At 41.1% G+C, this 18,675-nt stretch overlaps 1 protein-coding gene across 5 annotated transcripts in view; it reads left to right on the top strand.

The window, feature by feature from the left end:
• Positions 1 to 3,451: 3,451 nt before the first annotated feature.
• The window catches only part of trim36 (tripartite motif containing 36), a 30,177-nt gene continuing 14,953 nt past the window's right edge, over positions 3,452 to 18,675 (top strand). The window contains exons 1-5 of one of the 5 annotated variants that reach the window (XM_074669565.1): positions 3,452 to 3,803; positions 9,481 to 9,715; positions 15,451 to 15,531; positions 16,540 to 16,886; positions 17,277 to 17,423. In XM_074669565.1, coding sequence (XP_074525666.1) covers positions 3,741 to 3,803; positions 9,481 to 9,715; positions 15,451 to 15,531; positions 16,540 to 16,886; positions 17,277 to 17,423 — 873 coding nt within the window. In that variant the 5' untranslated portion in view covers positions 3,452 to 3,740. Of the gene's footprint in view, positions 3,804 to 8,017; positions 8,299 to 9,480; positions 9,728 to 13,361; positions 13,522 to 15,450; positions 15,532 to 16,539; positions 16,887 to 17,276; positions 17,424 to 18,675 lie in introns of those variants that run through there. The other 4 variants (XM_074669561.1, XM_074669562.1, XM_074669563.1 and 1 more) reach the window with 4 other exon arrangements.

The following is an 18,675-nucleotide window of genomic DNA, read 5'->3' as shown; positions in this document are numbered from 1 at the left end:
TCATATTGAGAATAATAAGACAATTTTTACTTAAAAAAAGACAAAAACACTTGATAAGATTTCAGTTTTTTGCAGTGCAGTGGACAGTAAAATTTCACAGCAGTTAAATGAGAAAATTGATCATCCAACAGAAGCGCAGGGAGTCACAAGAACAATCTAAACTACCCCTGGAACCACAAAATACAGAAATATTCAGCAAGGTATTAGAAAATCCTTTGTGTTTGTCATTTCCTTACATTGAACAATAAGTGAGTTACCTGCATTCTTGGGGTTGAAATGCACCTGTTATATGTGCCATTAGTCCCAAATACAATGAAATAGAATAGAGTAGAATATATTCTAGTGACTGCATCATGTGCACTCTATAGGGACATGTGAGAGACAGATTTTTCTGTATGAAAACAATCATCTTAGCATTGTTGCAATGTATGTGACTTCTCTTCTCATCAGTGGCAATGCTACAGTTAGCAATCCCCATGAGTCTAGCGTGTTGTTTTTAAACATCAGGGATCTCCAACTCCTACCCTGGAGGGCTGAGAGGCTGCAGGTTTTCTTTTCAACCAAAAACTCCACCGACTGATGTCACTGATTAGTCTCTGCTCTCTGCTTGAAGGTGGGGTAATCAGTGAAATCAGCAGGTGGAGTTTTTGGTTGGAGAGAAAACCTTGCAGCCTCTCGGCCCTCCAGGGTAGGAGTTGGAGATCCCTGTTATACATCATCAAGTGTGCCCCTGTAAAGTCCCATGCTCATACATGTTTGGAAATGCTGAAGACCAGGTATTGGTTACTGATGCTGATAATTCCCGATATTATATTTTTAAACAATTGTCGGCTGACAATATTGGAGGACCGATATTATTATACTTCCCTAGTGCTGTACATCTGTTTCTGAAGGGTTGAGGTTTTTTCTTTTCATGCAACATGTCGGCAGCCTAAGGCTATTTAATGATATAGCTTTTAGCCAAGTTTCTGTTTAAAAGACCTTTATTTTCTGTCACAGTAGACTGTGAGCCTGGATGACTCAAAACCGATCCATTTTTAACTTCAAACATGACAACTGCTCAGCATTTTTCTTAATTGGCCCCAGTTGCCTTTAATTTATGTCTTCAGCACATACACATGAGTTGAGCTTCAGAATAACAGTCTGATGAGGAATTTGTTTCTGTTCATTCCTAGGTCAGTGACTAAAGCACAATAGAGAAGCATGGGGGGAAGGGAGTCAAACTGGGTACAGGGCACACATGCAAACACACATATAGAGTCCCACAGGAGAGCTGCATAGCACAGCCACAGACATCACTACTGGCACTGATGAGGTAATTTAATACAAGAAAATGTGGCCCTGTGGTGTGTAGATTCAGATCTGAGTGTAGGAGTAGAACAAGAGTTAGAAAGCTCTTGATCACTTTGCGTACAAGGAAGCATTGCTGAATTGTGTACTGACCCATTGTCATGAGGTGCTTCCTTGGCAGCCAGCTGTTCCAGCTTTGGATACAATCACCTGTTCAGCTGACAACTCACATCTGTGTGGCATAAATGAAGGACAAGGAGGAGAAACTGTGAGGTAGATAACTCTGTCTGGTTTTGTTAACTGTGATGACTTCATTTTATTCATTGAATCCAGAAAACAAGCTTATCACTGTGAAACTTTTCAAGCACATGCAACCCTGAGGAAACATGACTTGGATGTTTTGCTTCCCTTCATACAAAGCTGTGACTGCATTCATCTGTGTACGCACTGTGTTCACTGCATTGCACCATGTGCTATCAATGATCCCACTGTACATATGCTTACACAACAGCTGCCCCTCTGTAGTTATTTAAGTTGAATCAATTCTACTTTGTAAAACACACTAATCAATGCATCCTATTGATTAATCAAGAGGAGAGCACTGCGGCTCAGTTGTGTGCCATTTTATGGGTCAATCAAGTGTCATCTTCACATAATGTTACACTGGAGCTCTGGGATCTTCTTGGGTCCAAGAGTCCACTGAAAGGGTTATTCAAGGCTGGAGAAAGTCACTCTCACATGATGTACTTGACCTGTGAGGCATCAGGGCACCATTATTAACAGGTCCATATGCCATAACTGTCGCCTTTATGAATAGTTAATGGGTAGTTCACTTATGCTCCTGGCGTTGAGAAACACGTGACCTTACACCAACGATTTACTTACATTGAAAATGACAGGCTGGTAATGATTTTTTGTTATTTGTTCAAGAAGGAAATGGCTGTATCCTGAAGGTGAATCTTACACAAACAGCTCTTTAGAAACTGGAAAACATTTTTACAGCCTAGTTGAAAATTGTTGGTTCAAAGAGCTCCATGATTTGATTCAATCATCTGAGTTTCAATTATAAGACCAAAAGTGGCTGCTGTGACTGACAGTTGGTGCCTTGCTGTCTTCCAGGTGCCACCTCAGCAAATTTACAGCCCTGGACTTCAGCATCTTCTTGAACAAATATGGTCATCATGGCTCCAAACTGGCATGGTGGTGACAGACAAAATGTAGTCCCTAAACCAATGGGTGACATCATTGTGGCTTCATCCTAAATAAACTACAGTTTGCGATAGTCCTACTACCTTCTGAAACATGAAAAAAAGTTTTTCTTGTCATTCAATTTATATTTCTTTAAAAAATACATCCAACAATTTGCAAATTATGACAGGTGACTTATAAAAAAGTATGGGGATGAGGTCTTTCCAAGTTTGCATATCCCCTCTAACCATGAAGATGACTCCACTGCAGTAAACACTCATTGTTTCAGTGCTTTTGTAAACAGTGGTCATAATGAGTTATTAGTTTTATCATGCTCCGTTTGCTGGCTCTTTGAGGGCTGTCGGCCCGGTTGTCCCCCTCCACGTGCTCAATGGGGTGGAATATGTCTGCATGAAGCCATGAGGCCATCTGGTGACGCGGAACAAGTGGCATTGCCAGCAAAATTAAAAGCACGAATTTAATCCGGCCTCACGCAGTCGCCTCACAGTCCTGCTCATGCATGAAGAAACTGTTCCCTGTCTGAACCTGTGACATACATCAGAGGCAGCTCCTCCCCAGAAACACATGAACACAAACCTTTGAGATACCAGAGAGCGACGGCAGTCGCAAATTTGGGTCGCAACATAAGCAGAAATCAGCCCACGTGAAACGGCGTATGCACACATGAGCGCGCGGCCAGCCATGCGTAAATGTCTAACTTGACTGGCCGCTGCGCTTAACAGATTTACGACCCCCTCCCCAGTCCCCGTTAATCTCCAGTCGGAGATTATTATGATTATTTGTGGTGATTGATGGATGAAAACGGAAGTCATTCAGAACGGGATTGATGGATGACAAAGCAGGAGGATACAAAGAGCTCTGTGCGTAGAGACATCGCCGCCAAGGGATGATGTAGATGGAGATACTGAGGAGAGGAGAGGAGAAGAGAGGAGGGCGGGGTTTTCCCTCCAAGATGAGGCAAACTAAAAGCAAACTGGCTTCTCAGAACCGGCGCATGTACTGTAGAGACTCAAGACAAACACATACGGCAGCACACAGAGGGAGGGAGGAGAGAAGGAGGATGGTGATGTGGTCAGAGGAGCAGCTCTTCATCTTATCTCACCTCACCTCTCATGTAAAGCTGTGGAGCGGTTGATCCCTTTTCTTTAAGCCGCAGCTGCTGTTTGTGTGTTTTTTTTTTCTACATTTCTTCATCCCTGTTTGCCAGCCTGCTGTATCCATCATCACCTGCATCTGTAGCCATGTCGGACTCGGAGGATATGACGGAGTTCGCCAGCATCGTGGAGCGGATTGAGCGGGGCGAGGTGAGTCTCATCCGGATGATTTACGGCTCTCCTCTGACAGAAGCGGTCTGTCTGTCATCATGAGCCCGAGAGCAGCAGCGCCGGGCCGGCCTGCAGGGCTGTCAGGGGACGGGGAAGTGGGCTGGCAAACCCAGACTACTATTCAGTCTATATAAGTCTATTTTAATTACAGTAGAATAAATATTTCCATTGATTTAAACCACAGTGTGTATCATTTGACACTGCTGCTTGCACTACTCTTGCATTCCGGCTTGATATGAGATATTGACATGGATTATTCTGCTAATTGGTTTAGCCATAGTTGGATCCACACCTATTCTTCTCATCCCATCTATTGTACTCTATTTCTGTGTCCACTTCCAGGTGAATGTCACAGCTATTCTAATTAAATTAAAAACAAATCAATAATATTCAATTAAACTATGCTTAATGGTGATGAAAATACACGATAGTGGCATTTTTCTGCTTTCCACACCCCCATAATTTCACTGTACTCTGCACTCTGTGGGACTTTGTAATTAGCATCTATCTAGATCTAGATTTAGACTCTCCTCTCTTCCCTCTCTTTTCAGATCTATTATTGGAAAATATGTCAGGCATCCGTTTCCTTTCTGATTTATCCCATCACCCCAGAAGTTCTGGAGTACTTATAGATCTGACTTGTAACCAGCTCTGGTTTTAATGTGACATTATTGTGTCATATTTTATTGTGGCAGACTATGATTGCATTCTGAGCATATATGAAGATCTGCAGTATTTAGCTGCACCTTAAATAACCCATACACTAACTCGTACTCTGACCCCCACACTCTGTATTCATCTCTATTTTATTCTTCCCCATTATGTGTCAGGGCTTCCTCGCCTTAAGGCTCAGGCCTCTCTGCTATTCTTAGAGCAAAAACATGAACATAAAGAGTTTAATTAGAGGCTTCAATTGCTGAGGGTGCTATGAGTTAGATAGTGCTGCAGGCAGCTCACAGACTCTTGTCAGTATGTGGGACACTTGGCAGCAGCTGTGTGCTGAGACGGGGCACCGGGTTACTGAGGTGTGTGTGCACAGAGAGGGGGGTTGTTACCCATTTCACCCATTTCAGACTGACAGAATGTGTTGAAACACATCTCTGCTGCTCACTCAATCCCTGACATTTCATCCATGCATGCATGAGCTGTGTGCGTTTGTGTGTGCGTGTTTGTCTGTTTCACGTGTCTTACTGAAATACAGAGAACACTGCACACGCAACTTACTCAGTGGCCAGCTTGTGTTGCTGAATTCAGTGATATTAAGATTTTTAATCAGGCCTGTCTTGCACAATGAGGCTTCCTTTTATCTCTGTAAAGCCAAAGTGATCAGAGAAGAAAACCACATCAGCAGCTATGAGCAAAAAATACACTAAAGTGTCACTATTTTTAGTGTAGGCATTTGGTGCCTCTAAATGTACTTTTTAATCCAGTATTTCATACACAGTCCATCCTTCTTAAAGTGATTTCTGTGTTTCTAAATGGCTAAGGAGGAACAAGATATGTGCAAATGCACCGTACAGTTTAGTGATATACTCATCTTTGTTGTTTTGTTGCATGCCAGCCAGTTAACTTGTCAAGAAACTCATGCTAAAAACACTGACTCTGAAAACTATACAGAATACTTTGTTTGGATCCATTCAGATAGGTCTGAGCTTTCGGCTGCAACCACTGTAAATTCAAGAGGTGTAATTTACTTTGGTAAAAGTTGTCCTGATATCAGTAAGAAATCTAGCCATGGACGGAAACATTGTCATCCACCTTGTGAAAAACACTGTGGCGCTGCCAGGGCTTGCCAGGTTGTCTGTACAGTGGGTTAGCTGCCAACAAATGCTGCTGGAAAAGTGAATGACTCGACAAAGTCCTTGAGATGGCTGCAGTGCTTTTGGTGACTGTGCACTCTGTAATTAAAGCAAAGATTTTAGCTTCATTCAGTGCGGCTGTACAAAGCTTTCTGTGCTTCTTGCATTGCATTTTACAGCTCCTTCCCATAGTTACGCTGTGTCATGGCACATTTGGTTGTTTAACTGCACACACTGCTGTACTGACCTGCTAGGGGGCCCTGATGTACAATCAAGTGAACCACACAGCCACTGCAGCAAACCATTAGCAGATCATAAATCCTCTGAATCAAAGGGAGGGGGGCCTGACATTGACAGAGACGATGAAGTTCACAGGAGTTATAGCTTTTATAGATCCTTTTATAAACTAGGAGCCCTATGTAAGGGCTTAATACATTTATCTACAATGAACCTGGACACCCTGGAAAGCCCTGTTACATATTTAATGGAACTGCAAAGCTCAAGTGCATGGAGGATTTTTTTTCTCACTTAAGATTGAAAGCAATACTTGTAGGAACATACAGACTCAACACTTTTCAGCAGACCTAAACAAATCATGGACTATAAGTCAGCCACACTTTCATCCCATGCACTACTGTCTCTGCATCATAAAACACAAACTGCACTCACTGTTTTTTTTTCTGCTTAAAGTGCAATAACTGTATTTCATGCTGTTAGCATTGTGATCCTCACTGCACTTGAGCCTCATTTTGTGCTCTGAGGAAACTTTGGTTTGGCTATGCTAAGGTCCATAATCATAAAACCTTAAAACTCCAATGGATGAAATACTGTACAATTATAAAATAAAGTCTGCACAGGAGAACTCCTGCTATAATTTGCCTATCCCAGCAGAGTTAGCATTTTGTCTTCCTTAGAATATTAAGAAAACTTGTGATTCATAATAGACAGATTTTCATGACTCTGATAACCTTCTGACTTTTTTCCAGTGCCAAACACTACAGGTTTAACTATTGACTTGGTATTATCTTGTTTTCTGAATGGGCAAGTAACCGGACCACACATGTCTCTTAATAAAAACTGTAAATTCATGGCTTTTGCTGTCTTGCAATCAGCAGAGAAATTTAAATAGTCATGTATCCCAGAGGAGGATGCTTTATAACTTTGATTTTAAAGCAGCAGGTTAAACAGTCACACATCTTTAAATGTACTGACTGGACTGGCACAAAATTCAGGGTGAATATTAATTCTTCTTTAAGTATGAAATCTAAGAGCTTGACCCAACACTGCAGAAAACTGATGACTCATCTGGTTTCAAGACACAAATAAAGGACAGGTGATGATTTATTTCACACGTCTGTATTGATGGCACAAGTATTATAATTGTTACCTCCACAATGATCAAAAATGCCAGTATGAGACAACCGCCTTTGGACATTTCTTGTCAAATGTGGCCACATGCATTAAGGGTTAGTATGCTCGTACCGAAATTTGATATTTATAGATATGCACAATGAAAAATAAGAAAGATATACAAAAAAGCAGGAAAACAGTTGTGCAGGAGAGAAAAGGAGCCCCTCAAAAACAAATTACAATTAGTGCATCCAACAAGTAGAGATAGAGAAAAAAACTACAAACATTAAAACAAACAGAGAGAAAAGTTGAGTAATAATAATAAAGAGTCGGACAACAATGAAATGACAGTGATTGATAAAGTTCGGTCTAATTGTGCTGTGGAGTGATGCTTTTGTCTGTATAGAAGATCTTTATCAAACCAGATCAAAACATTTTATAAGAGAGTAAAAGTGTAAGAGGTAGGGAGCTCCCAAGTTGGGGACCATGGAATTTGATAATATTTGTATATTTGTATATTTGTATGTTTGAAGGTGCGACACAAGGGTAAATGAATTCTGGCTTCTTGGTAAACAATGTTATAATAGCACATTCGCTGGTTATCCATTGAAAATGAACCAAAACAGCATAGTTATTTCTTTTCACTAATTAACAATACTCATACAGACACGTTTGACATTGCATGGGATTGCATGCTCCTTCGATAGGCATGATTTTCCCTTTACTATTTAATTCTTTCTTGTATAGAGATGCACACCAGAATGTTTCTTCTTTAAAACTGCTTGGTGTGTAAGTAGCTTGAAAACTAATTCATTTTTTTTGCATATATGTGACATACTTTATAAGTACACCTGTTTCTTTTGTTGGCATGTTGCTCAAATCATGTTGGCACATGTAGCACTCTGGTGGAGGTGATGCATGTGAATTAGCAGCAGTGTTATGAATGTAAGGATGACTAGGCTATAGTTAAATTTACGGGGAGTACACGAAGGCAGCAGTGGTTCCTATGGAGATTAACCCCCTCCTCCCCGTGCCTCTCTGTGTCCCCGCCCCCTGCCTGTGCTCACTGCAGCAGCAGCAGTGAATTGTCAGTTGATTCATCACAGCACTGCCCTCTCTGTCTCAGCAGCGTCACTCTATTTAAATTCACTCAGTCGTGGCTGTCGGCATCCCCTGCTCGCACTCCAAGAAGTTATTTGGTTATTTTACCGCCTCGTCAGAAAACGCAGGACTAGGTGTTTTATTTTGATTTTAACACGCACATACAGGCTGGCGGATCCTCTTTCACTATGAATCCCGAGAAGCGGCGTCTCAGCATTGCTGGGGTAAGTTTGGGGAAGGTTGAAGAAGCCGGGGAGGATGATAACAACGCTTTTCGACTCGTCATTGTTTAACAGCCTGTTGCTGCTCTGCTCTGCATGTTAGGAGACCAGGCACTGGGAGAAGTTAGCGTCTGAACTAACAGCAGCGTGTGTCCATTCATTGTTAACTTCGAGCTATATTTCTTAATGGAAGCATTCGCCTTTGACATCTTTTGTTTGCTTTTTCTGTTTAAACTTCCTCTACCCTTCTGGGTTATTGTCTTTGTGCACGCGTGGAGGCGTTTGAATGTTTGCTAAAGCAGACTTTATGAGGGCTTCTTCTTCCCACCGGCTGAAACAAATCAACTAATCAGTCATTTAACCATCAGATACACTTTGTGCGCTGTAGCTTGATTTATAAACGTTTCACTCATGTTTTGAGATTAAAACGTGAGCTGCTGGAATGGTTTGTTTTACTACTGTTTGTCTATATTTAGTCGGACTTAATCCTGTCTTATGTAATGCATCAGAAACAGGGTAAAGACCCCACTGCTGGCTGTCAGTGTGACTATGTCAGTGATTTTCAAATTAAAGCTACTCTTCATACTTTTATTCAGGTTGGTAGGAGTTACTAACCACTCAAGGCAGATCTATCCAGAAATCTGGTTTGTCTTGAGATGTCTGCCTTTAACAGTAAAGTTATTTTCCCCTTCTAAACATTGCTTGGTCATAGTAGATGAATATATATTTTTTAAAGTCCTTAAATAATATATGTAAAAGCACTGTTGATACATTTCCTGTTCCTTAGCTGCTGGCAGTAACCCAGTGTTTTGATTTGTGTGATGAAAATAAAGATATTGGATCAAAACTGGCTGTGTTTGGCCATCAAAGCAGTATGTGTAACCCGAAGGAAACAACAGACTGTTGTTTTCACAGCTTTAAGTGCAGACAATAGACCTACCTCAGCTGCATATTAAATGTCCTAATAATAGGTTATTCTTCCAGAAATCAAAGAGAGCTGTATCCGCCAAACACTCAAGTTGCTGTGCTTATTTCAGACTCATGTGTGATGCTATTTCTGTCTCTGTGTTCACCCTCTTTTGTCTGTTCTGTGCTGAGTGTTTAAACCAGACGAGATGTTGCAAAAACCCTAAATGTAGAAGTACAGTTAAACAGAAGTGTCCATTATTCTGTCTCCAACTCCAGGTCCCGATCAAGAACATTGAGAGGGAGCTGATCTGCCCAATCTGTAAGGAGCTCTTCACTCACCCGTTGATCCTGCCCTGCCAGCACAGCGTCTGCCATAAGTGTGTCAGGGAGCTGCTCATGCTAAACCATGAGGACTCTTTCGATGCTGGCTCTGAGTGCTCCCTGCCTGGAAGCCCCAAGTCCAGGGTGCCCTCTCCCTCTATGGAGAGGCTAGACAGGCTTGTGAGATCAGGTGGGTCTCAGGGTAAGAAATGCAGATTTTACTTGAAAGCGTTCACAGGAATCATGCACTGATATGTGAAAAGAGATGAATCCCACCTTTTCCGAGGTTTGGAGCGCTTCACAGCCGTGTTCTTGAGACATTAGTGGAGCAGTGCTTGTTCTTTGTTGGTCAGCGTGATGCAGTGATTTCTTATGTGAGCTGATGGAGGCTAATGCTCAAACAATCAATGCACAGGAAACTATCAAATGCATCTGAGGCCATTTGTGCTTCCAAGGAAGATAAAATGAGATCTGTATCTAAAATGCTTCCTCCCTGCTATCGCCTTTCTTTTAATTCCCTACCTTCACTTTTTAGCTCTGCTGTCATCATTCTGTCAGCATTCAACAGGTTTCAATGGCTTTAGTCTGGGACTCACAACAAAGAAAGGATAAAAAGCTTTTTTAAGTGGTTACAGAAAGAAACTATTCAATTTCCTAAAAGGTTGCTCCATTGTAAAGATGATTTCCTGAAATCCTAACCAGACCTTTAGCCGATGCAAATGAAAGGTTAAAAGCAGATAAAGCCAATGGAAACTATGGAAAAAATGGGCCAAGCATTGTCCTGCCGTCTGATTTTAAATGTGGTGCAGACACCGCCCTCCTCCTTTTCTTGTCCTAGATAAACACAGAACAAATATTAAAACGATTTTATAATTTTACTGCTCAGCCATTACATTGTCAGTCAGCACGTCTTCTTCTAATCCTGTCTGCCTTTACAGACCTCTTAAAACAGGAAAGAAGCCTGACAAGTGGTATTTTTTTGTCTGCTGAGAGAAAAGAAATGTTGACAAGCTCTCTCAAGCCCTAATTGTCTTCACCGTCTGCCTCCTAGTGCCCAGGGCCATCAAACATTCCCTTCAATCATCAAAAGGCTTGTGTTTTCATTGGAGAATATTCAGGAACTGAGAAGAGTAGCTGTAATTTTCACTATCTTTAATCAGGTAAATGGTATAGGTGTATGCTATGCTCATGAGTGAAGAAAAGCACATCTGTAAGCGTCTGTAAACTCTAAAGCCAAGCTGAGCCAGAGGAAGGAAAAAATGTGGTGGAGGAGGGGTAGAAGTTTCAGGGAGCTAAGTTAACTTGTCACAACATTTGTTCTTTTCTAACCACATGGCACGGCTGCAGCCAAGCTTGAGCAGGTCAATGTCTAAGCCATGAAACAGCACGGTGGGACATAAGGCTGCCTTTCTGCCCTCTGAGAGCTCTGGGCTGCAGGCCATTTCTAGAAGAAAGCACTCTCATTTGTACTCCTGTCAGATCCTGTTCACGATTTAAGAGTTGTCTGATTTTTGTAATGATTCGAAGTTTCTCACGTTTCCAGGGCGAGCTCAAAATGAAAAAGGCCGTATGAAGAAAATACTCAAGTTTATTGATGATGTTCACTTTAGTTAATACAGAAAGAATGGAGTGGCTACACTCCAGCCCATGGTGACACAACGACAAATTTAATCTGTAAACTACAGTGAAATCATTTTGAATATGTAAACACTTAAAACTAAAGTGCAAAATAATAAAACATTTTGTACAGAGTGCAAAAGCTCAACATTTATGCTGAGTAGAATCAAGATATTGGAAAAGGGAGAAAATAAAGTGCAACAAAAACAGTCAGAATGCAAATCCCAAACACTTGACATTTAAGTATGTGTTAATGGGGATTAATGCACAAAGGACGCTGGAGGAGCCGAAGAATAAACGAATTGTATTAAGCTGTAAAACAGCTCTTTAGAATAGATACAGCTTGATGTTGTGTAATTGGCAGTAGCTCTCAAGCCAAAATTTTCATCCATTAGTAGGGGTTATGTAAGTCATTAGTTTGTCATTTAGTGATTTCTTGTATGCTGTGTAAATATACTGCAAAACCTGTCCGTGGTCCATCCTTAGTAAGGCTTTAGGACGCACAAGTGGATTTATCAGACTGATTTAATCACCTTTTTGTACACAATGACCAGGTAGCATGATACTGAGAAACATTTGTGTCACCTAGTTTACATTTAACCAAGGCACCAGTGGGGCCCTGACTGACACTGAGAATCTAAAACAGGAGGAGCTAAACAGATCCCAAGAGTACAGTGAGGTGAACAGCTTTTTTTGGGAGCTATTCAGCCATTCATGGTTCAAAACCACTGAGACTGGGCTCCCGAACACTGCGTCCCTCATTCAGAGTCCCCCCCTCCTTCAACCTGAATGAGTTCATTCTTCACTGGCAGGCCTGCATCTGTTTACGCAGGCAATAATCAAATCCTGCTCTTAAACAGGCAAATCTGATGTATGCCCAAAGATTCTGTACAAAGACAGCTCTTTCACCTCTTTATGCAGTCTGATTGCGATGGCCCGTGTTTAAATATTTCAAAACTGAACTAATTTGAGCTGATTCTGGCCTCTCTCTCTCTCATGTTGGTCTTGCAAAAAGTTAGCTTTCACTTTTGGCCCTCCTAAATTCACTCAGTGTCTTTAATCTATGTGGTGATAAACACAAGTTGTTGTTATCTGATGATTATTTAAGAAAGTATGACGTAAGTTGAGGAAATATCAGCCCTTACAGATCAACAAAGACTCATTGCTGACCGGGTCCAGCTCTGCGAGATCAGATCATTTGTGGCCATGGTGACGCAACCTGCCTGTAAGGAATGAATGAGGGATTAGTGGAAGGGAGAGAAAGAAAAGACTTAAGGCTATATTTATCAGTGTGCAGCTTGTCCAAGCCTTTCTGTGCTTGGACAGAGGGAGGCGGATACTTAAACTTCATCAGCATTGTTTCTCAACCTCATCTTTCTTTCACTTACTTGGGCTCGAACAGAGCATGGTGCATTTATGTTTGACAGCTAACTCTTGAACAGTGCACTTTAAAAATGGTGCAATTTCCTCTGAAGAAGCATACTCTTATTATAAAAAAAATACTCTTATGTATAAAAACAAACAAAAATAATTCTGCTTTTATGTCTGTACGCTACATATGAAGCTACTGCCAGAGGTGAGATAGCTAGGCTTAGCATAAAGTGTTTACATCTCATCTCCCTTTGAAGAAATTTTTGCGTTGAATGCCACATAAGTACTTGTTCTCTTAGTAAAAGATGAAGGTAGAAAAGAAGGTGTCCCTTTCTTTATGTAGACTTTTGCTGATTGAAATAATCACTGATAGATATCACCTGCAGCTAGCTTGTAAGTAATGCTAATGCTAGCTTTCTGAGTGTGCTGGGAAGTATGACTCCAGCAGCTTTTTTAGTGTTTGACTGGGAAACAACCCGGTGTTAAAAAACTTGTAGTAAATTAGCTGTACATGTCTTACTCTGTTACTTTGCTAAGTGAGCTAAGCTAACTGTCTCTGTGGCCTTGCTTCATATGATGTACAGGTTTCTTCTTCTCATTATTTCATTTATGTTGCAAAAATGCAATTTTCTAAAACAGCCAAAGCCTGAAAGATCGCATGACATTATGCTTCAATAGCCCGTGCATGTGTCAAGAGTTAATTGTACTTCAATAACTGTTGATGTTTATATGTATATTTTGAACAGTGTGTTTTGTATTTCACTATGAACTGCATAACCAGATTTTCTTTATATGACAATTTTTCCCTCACATTTTCTTAAGTTGGCTTCTTTTCTCCAGTTATCAAATGTCATGATGTTTTTAAAACAATAACATCACTTCACGTTATGTATTGTTTCATTCCTGTTGGTCTCACTTCACTTCTCTGTTCATTGCTTGCAGCCACAGTGCGAAGGTCGTTTGGAAGTCGAGGTAGACGTGGGCTCCGTGTTTTGAGTAGCTGTAGTAGTGAGTACAGTGTTACTAGAACCCCATAAAACCCTAGTTTGGTTCTACCTTCTCTCTACTTAATCTACTGTAGCCCTGTCAACACAACCATACAGACTCACAACACTGGACAGGCACAAAGAAAATATTCCAGCTGGAGTCACTCTAATATCTACTTTCAGAGTTGTAAAGCTCATTATTTTTATGAGACACTTAATGGTTTGTTACAGTAGATTAAATTAAAAGCTATTTGCCTCTTAAAAATGCCCCTTGAGCCTTTAAGTAATCTGATGGTAACAACCAGATCAACCAGGTATTTAAAGATGATGTAAAATGCTTCAGGTGACAACTGCGGTATTTAATTTTGTCAGTAAGGAAGGGGAATAAGAGAAGGCAAGGAAAACCTTCCAGCAATGATGAGTCAGCATGCAAGTAGGACGATTAAATAAGGAGCGGCATGAAGAAAATGTGATGAGGAGGTAGTAATGTGCCATCTTAAAAGTAAAAGTAGTTCAAAATGGGGTGAACGTGTTTTCCAAAGCAGAAAAGGTATGTCTGTGTTTACGTTTGCTAGCAAAGCTTAACATTCATTCCATTAAACATGGTGGCAGGTAAACCCTATTTAGTGAGAAAGAACTGTACACCTCTGTTTTTTAGCAGGAAAACACACACACACACACACACACACACACACACACACACACACACACACACACACACACACACACACACACAGCAGGAAAACATACAATCTGTTTGGGCTTGCTAAGATTCTTAACAGGCTTGAAATGACTGATATCTGCATACCTTCAGGCTGTGCTGATTAGGCCTCACTCAACAATCATTGGTGTTTGAAAAACAGTTTATAAGAGCACAGACCTGTTTCAGCCTCACTCTAATCATTTTGGGCACTTTAAACTGAGAAGTGTCAGAAAGCTGGCCAAGGAAAACAAAAGTGAATTCTGGTTTGTTGGCAATCGGTGCAATAACCCAACACGCACAGTTGAAGCTTTTCAGAAACAAATCTCCTCTGTTCTGAAAGAAGATGTCTTTCTTTGGAAAGAAAAATCTTTAAATAACAAATGCTAAACTTTGATGTGATGACTTTAGAAATGGTTGATTCAAACCTTTTTTGAAGAGCTTGTTTTCAGCTTTAAGAAATTTTTATGAAGTCAATGAATGTTTTTCCTTTCTAAAAGTAAGGATATTTTAATTATTTTGATAAAATGCTTTTTTAAATGTTGGACAAAAGTATACTCAACCACATTTACAGTATAGACTAAAAGAAATACAAAAATCCCACCTCAAGTCCTCTATTAAACCTCATCCGTACATGGTGGACAAGTAAAACCAGCCTGTTCTTTCATCTTGAATGATTTGCTAGTTTTGACACTCAAATCTGCTGCCTCCCTCTGCAGATCCACAAACCAACACACAAACTCTAGTACAGGCTTGTCCTGTTTGTTTTTCGCTGACCCTCACCTGCTGTCTGGAGCAGAAGACCTCAGTCACTTTACATCTTCCTAAGAAATGCACATACATGAACTTTTCATGTAATGACTTACTTTGTATTAACAAGCCCATGTCGCTTCCATCGCCATCCTCAGACCATGTTTCTCATCATATCATGATAACAGTGTAATTCAGTTCAGTTTGTCCTGAATTCAGGTAAGAAGAGTGGGGAAACCGATTCTAGAGCTGTGTGTTGTCTCACTTAGACAACACAGCCCTGTGTTTAACTGTCCACGCACTGTCACAGCCTTCAGTTCTGCTCACATCTTCCCATCACATGGCATGGACACAGCTAGCGACACATAACACACAGTTTCTATGTTTGCTTTCCCGCTTCTGCTGTCCCCTCAGCTGATCCTTTTCTTTTGCAAAAGTGTGGTATTCAAACAGTGTTCTTGTGTTCTCGCTTACCTGAGGAGTGTTTGATTTAATTTCCAGGTCCTCGGAAACGAAGTGGAAATTCTGGCTTTCATACTGAGATAAATCCAGCACTCCTCGCTTCCCCTGTCCCCCAAAAACGTGAAGCAACTTCTCTGTCATTTACTTTGCCTTGTGTTGACCTTAGTTTGCTGGCTTTATTTGAATGTTTTATATCTGTTGTGCTCGTGTTTGTGATGTGACCTTGTGTGAGCACCCAGTGTTACTGTGTTTCTGCATTGTTACCACGCTGCTACAGCAGTAACAAGCACAATGTTGTTGTGAGAGACTCTTAAAGGGGATGGAGCTTTAAGAGGAGTTTGTTGTTGTGAAAAAAGTGTTGATGCACTGACCTGGACATGTTATGAGATTTTTAAGTGCAGGGCATTCTTTAAGTGCATGTTTTGTAAATGCTCTGGTTTGTCATTTTTTATTGTCTGATTACTCATTTTATAAGATAGAATGATTTACTTTTGTCCAGATCATTGTGAGCACTTAAATAGTCTCCCCCCTTTGGTAAATGTTGACTGACTTGCAGTGCAGTTTCTCATGCAGACTGTATTTTCTACAAGCTTCAAAGGATGCCATCCTCCCCATGACTACCCTGCATTTCATCACTCTTGAATCTTTCCCAGTTGTCTTGTAAAGTCTCTCTTCTTGGACTTATTTCCCGTATGACAAGCGCTCAATAACTGCCTGTTCAGATTCCTAACTCCATACTTCCATGTTTTCATGGAGTTTTGGTCATAATGGAAATAAAGCACAAAGGGAGGCATACTGAGGCCCTATTTGTTACAGCTTGATATTTTCATGTGTGTTATCAAAGGCATTTTTGCCTCAACATCACACTTGGCAAGTCCTATAGATGATGTAATACGGCTTTTGTGAATCTCCGCCCAGAGTCTGTTAAACACAAATGGGGGTCACATTTTCAAAGCCCCTTTTGGGCTCTTGGAAACTATCCCTTCACTGTCATCTTGTGGATAAAGGACTTGTTGTTCACATGTCAAAATAGGGCCTCAGACAAGACTGGAAACTGGGTGACCCAAAGGTTCTGAGCTTCTGTTACCCCCAATCTTTTCTCACTTGTCCTTTTCCGCTCTGTTCCAGGCTCCATCTCGTCCCCAGGGTGGCGCAGAGGCTCCGTGACCCCCCGGATCACCGCCATCCCATGCCCCGGCTGTCAGCACGACATTGACCTCGGTGAGCGCGGCATCAGCATGCTGTTTCGTAACTTCACCCTGGAGAGCATCGTCGAGCGCTACCGCCAGGCAGCCAGAGCGGCCGTCGCTATCATGTGTAATATCTGTAAGCCTCCCCAGCAGCAGGAGGCCACCAAGAGCTGCATGGACTGTAAGGCCAGCTACTGCAACGAGTGTTTCAAGCTGCACCACCCATGGGGGACACCAAAAGCTCAGCATGAGTATGTCGGTCCCACCACCAATTTTAGGCCCAAGGCAAGTATGATTACATGAAGGGAAAGGCTTTATCTATTGTTTTCTGTTTGTTTTTATCTGTTGGTTCCTGTACTCTGACCCTCAGAGTCATCACATGAGTTAAACGTTATCATTACTATGTATGGATTTGTTCTTGACTTAAAATCATTTGCAGTTTTGCCTCTCTGGACTTGTCATTAGGTAAAAGAAAAGTGCTGTTTGAACAGATTTAATGAGGAGCCTGGTGCTATAGAAAATGCTGATCTTAAATTCTATTTTCAGACACTTCAGGAAGTCTCACGCAGAGCAGTCTAGATCCTTTTTTTTTCAAAGTTTGGGTCATCTTCCTGTTTCAGTTTCTGTCAGCTGAAGTTAAGTTTCAATTATGTGATATTCTGTAAAATATTTCAGGTGCTGATGTGCCCAGAGCACGAAATGGAGAAGGTGAACATGTACTGCGAGGTGTGCAGGCGACCCGTGTGTCACTTGTGTAAGCTGGGAGGATCCCACGCCAACCACAAAGTCACATCTATGAGCAGTGCCTATAAGATCCTGAAGGTAACACATTCAGACTCTGTAACCATCACTTTGTGACGTAAAGTCCACAGCAGTATACACTTACGATGACAAGGATCGAACACAAACTGTTGTGAAGACTTGAAAAAGAGCAATTGGCATCGAGTTAACTGTTCCACAAGAAATCACAAGAGCAGGTTTGAGTTGAGCTGTCCCTCCGGTTAATGGTTCCTCCCCTCCTGCTGTAATATTAATGCCCACCTTTTACTTGTGCTGGCCGCCTTAGACTTCAGACATCAATCTCCTCTGTTTGGAAATTTTAAACCCAGGCTTGCTGATAAGACTCAAACTAATCAGGTTTGCTTGTAGTCATAGGATTTATTATTGAGTTTGTTTGGTTTCTCTTCGGAAAAAAAGATATTCAAAAATGTTTGGTTGCCGTAAATGCAACACAAAGATCTCCAATCAAATCTTCTCACAGAATGAATTTCATTCAAACATGTCGAACAGTAATTGGATCGCGTTGGCATGAGTCCCATGGCTGAGGAGGCAAGGTGGTTTTAGCAAGTCATGGCAGAATCTGAGAAGTTCAATCTGCTTCTCTGTTGACAGAAACTCTGGTCTGCTTTTTAATATTTAATCAGACCATTTGCTCCATGTGATTTTCTGTTTATTGTGTCTCTCAAATTGTTGAAGGATGTATCAGATTTCCTGAACAGTCCCACAACCCTCCATCAGTCAGGAAGTAGATTAGGTTTCAGCTGCTTTGTACGTAATGCTGTGTCATATCATTGTGATACTCTAATAATGTTGTTTTGTTATGCTGCACCTACTGAATGTCTCACTGAGGCATCTGGTCCTTAAATGTTTGATATCCTGTATCAGTCAGAAAACATGTTGGAGTTTCAGCTGAAGTTGGGAATATTAAAATAAAAAACAAAACAAAACAAAAAAAATACTGTGATCCATGTTGCAGCTTGAGGCTTGGGATTGTGACCACCCAGTCCTAGTTATATTCCTTGAAATAGCAGATTTTTAAATGATGTTTATTATGTATTTAGAGTTAAGCTGGGTTCACATGATAAAACATGTGGTCTTCACCCAGAGCACAGAGTAAAGGGCTGCTTACAGAGGCCAAGTGAGTGATGTTTAAGCCATGAAAATATAATGAACGCTAGTGTTTCATGTTTCTGCACTCAGCTTCAAAAAGTGTGACTTTGTTGTCTATTACTCACCTGGTGGTTTGCAAAACTCCTAACCACTGCTTGGAACAACTTTTAACTCTGTGGTAGGA

This window comes from Halichoeres trimaculatus, unplaced genomic scaffold (genome assembly GCF_033239565.1).
Source record: "Halichoeres trimaculatus isolate MK-OKI-2021-1 unplaced genomic scaffold, fHalTri1.1 fHalTri1_scaffold_5, whole genome shotgun sequence".
Taxonomy (NCBI): Eukaryota; Metazoa; Chordata; class Actinopteri; order Labriformes; family Labridae; genus Halichoeres; species Halichoeres trimaculatus.
This window is presented reverse-complemented; position numbering and strand designations above follow the sequence as displayed.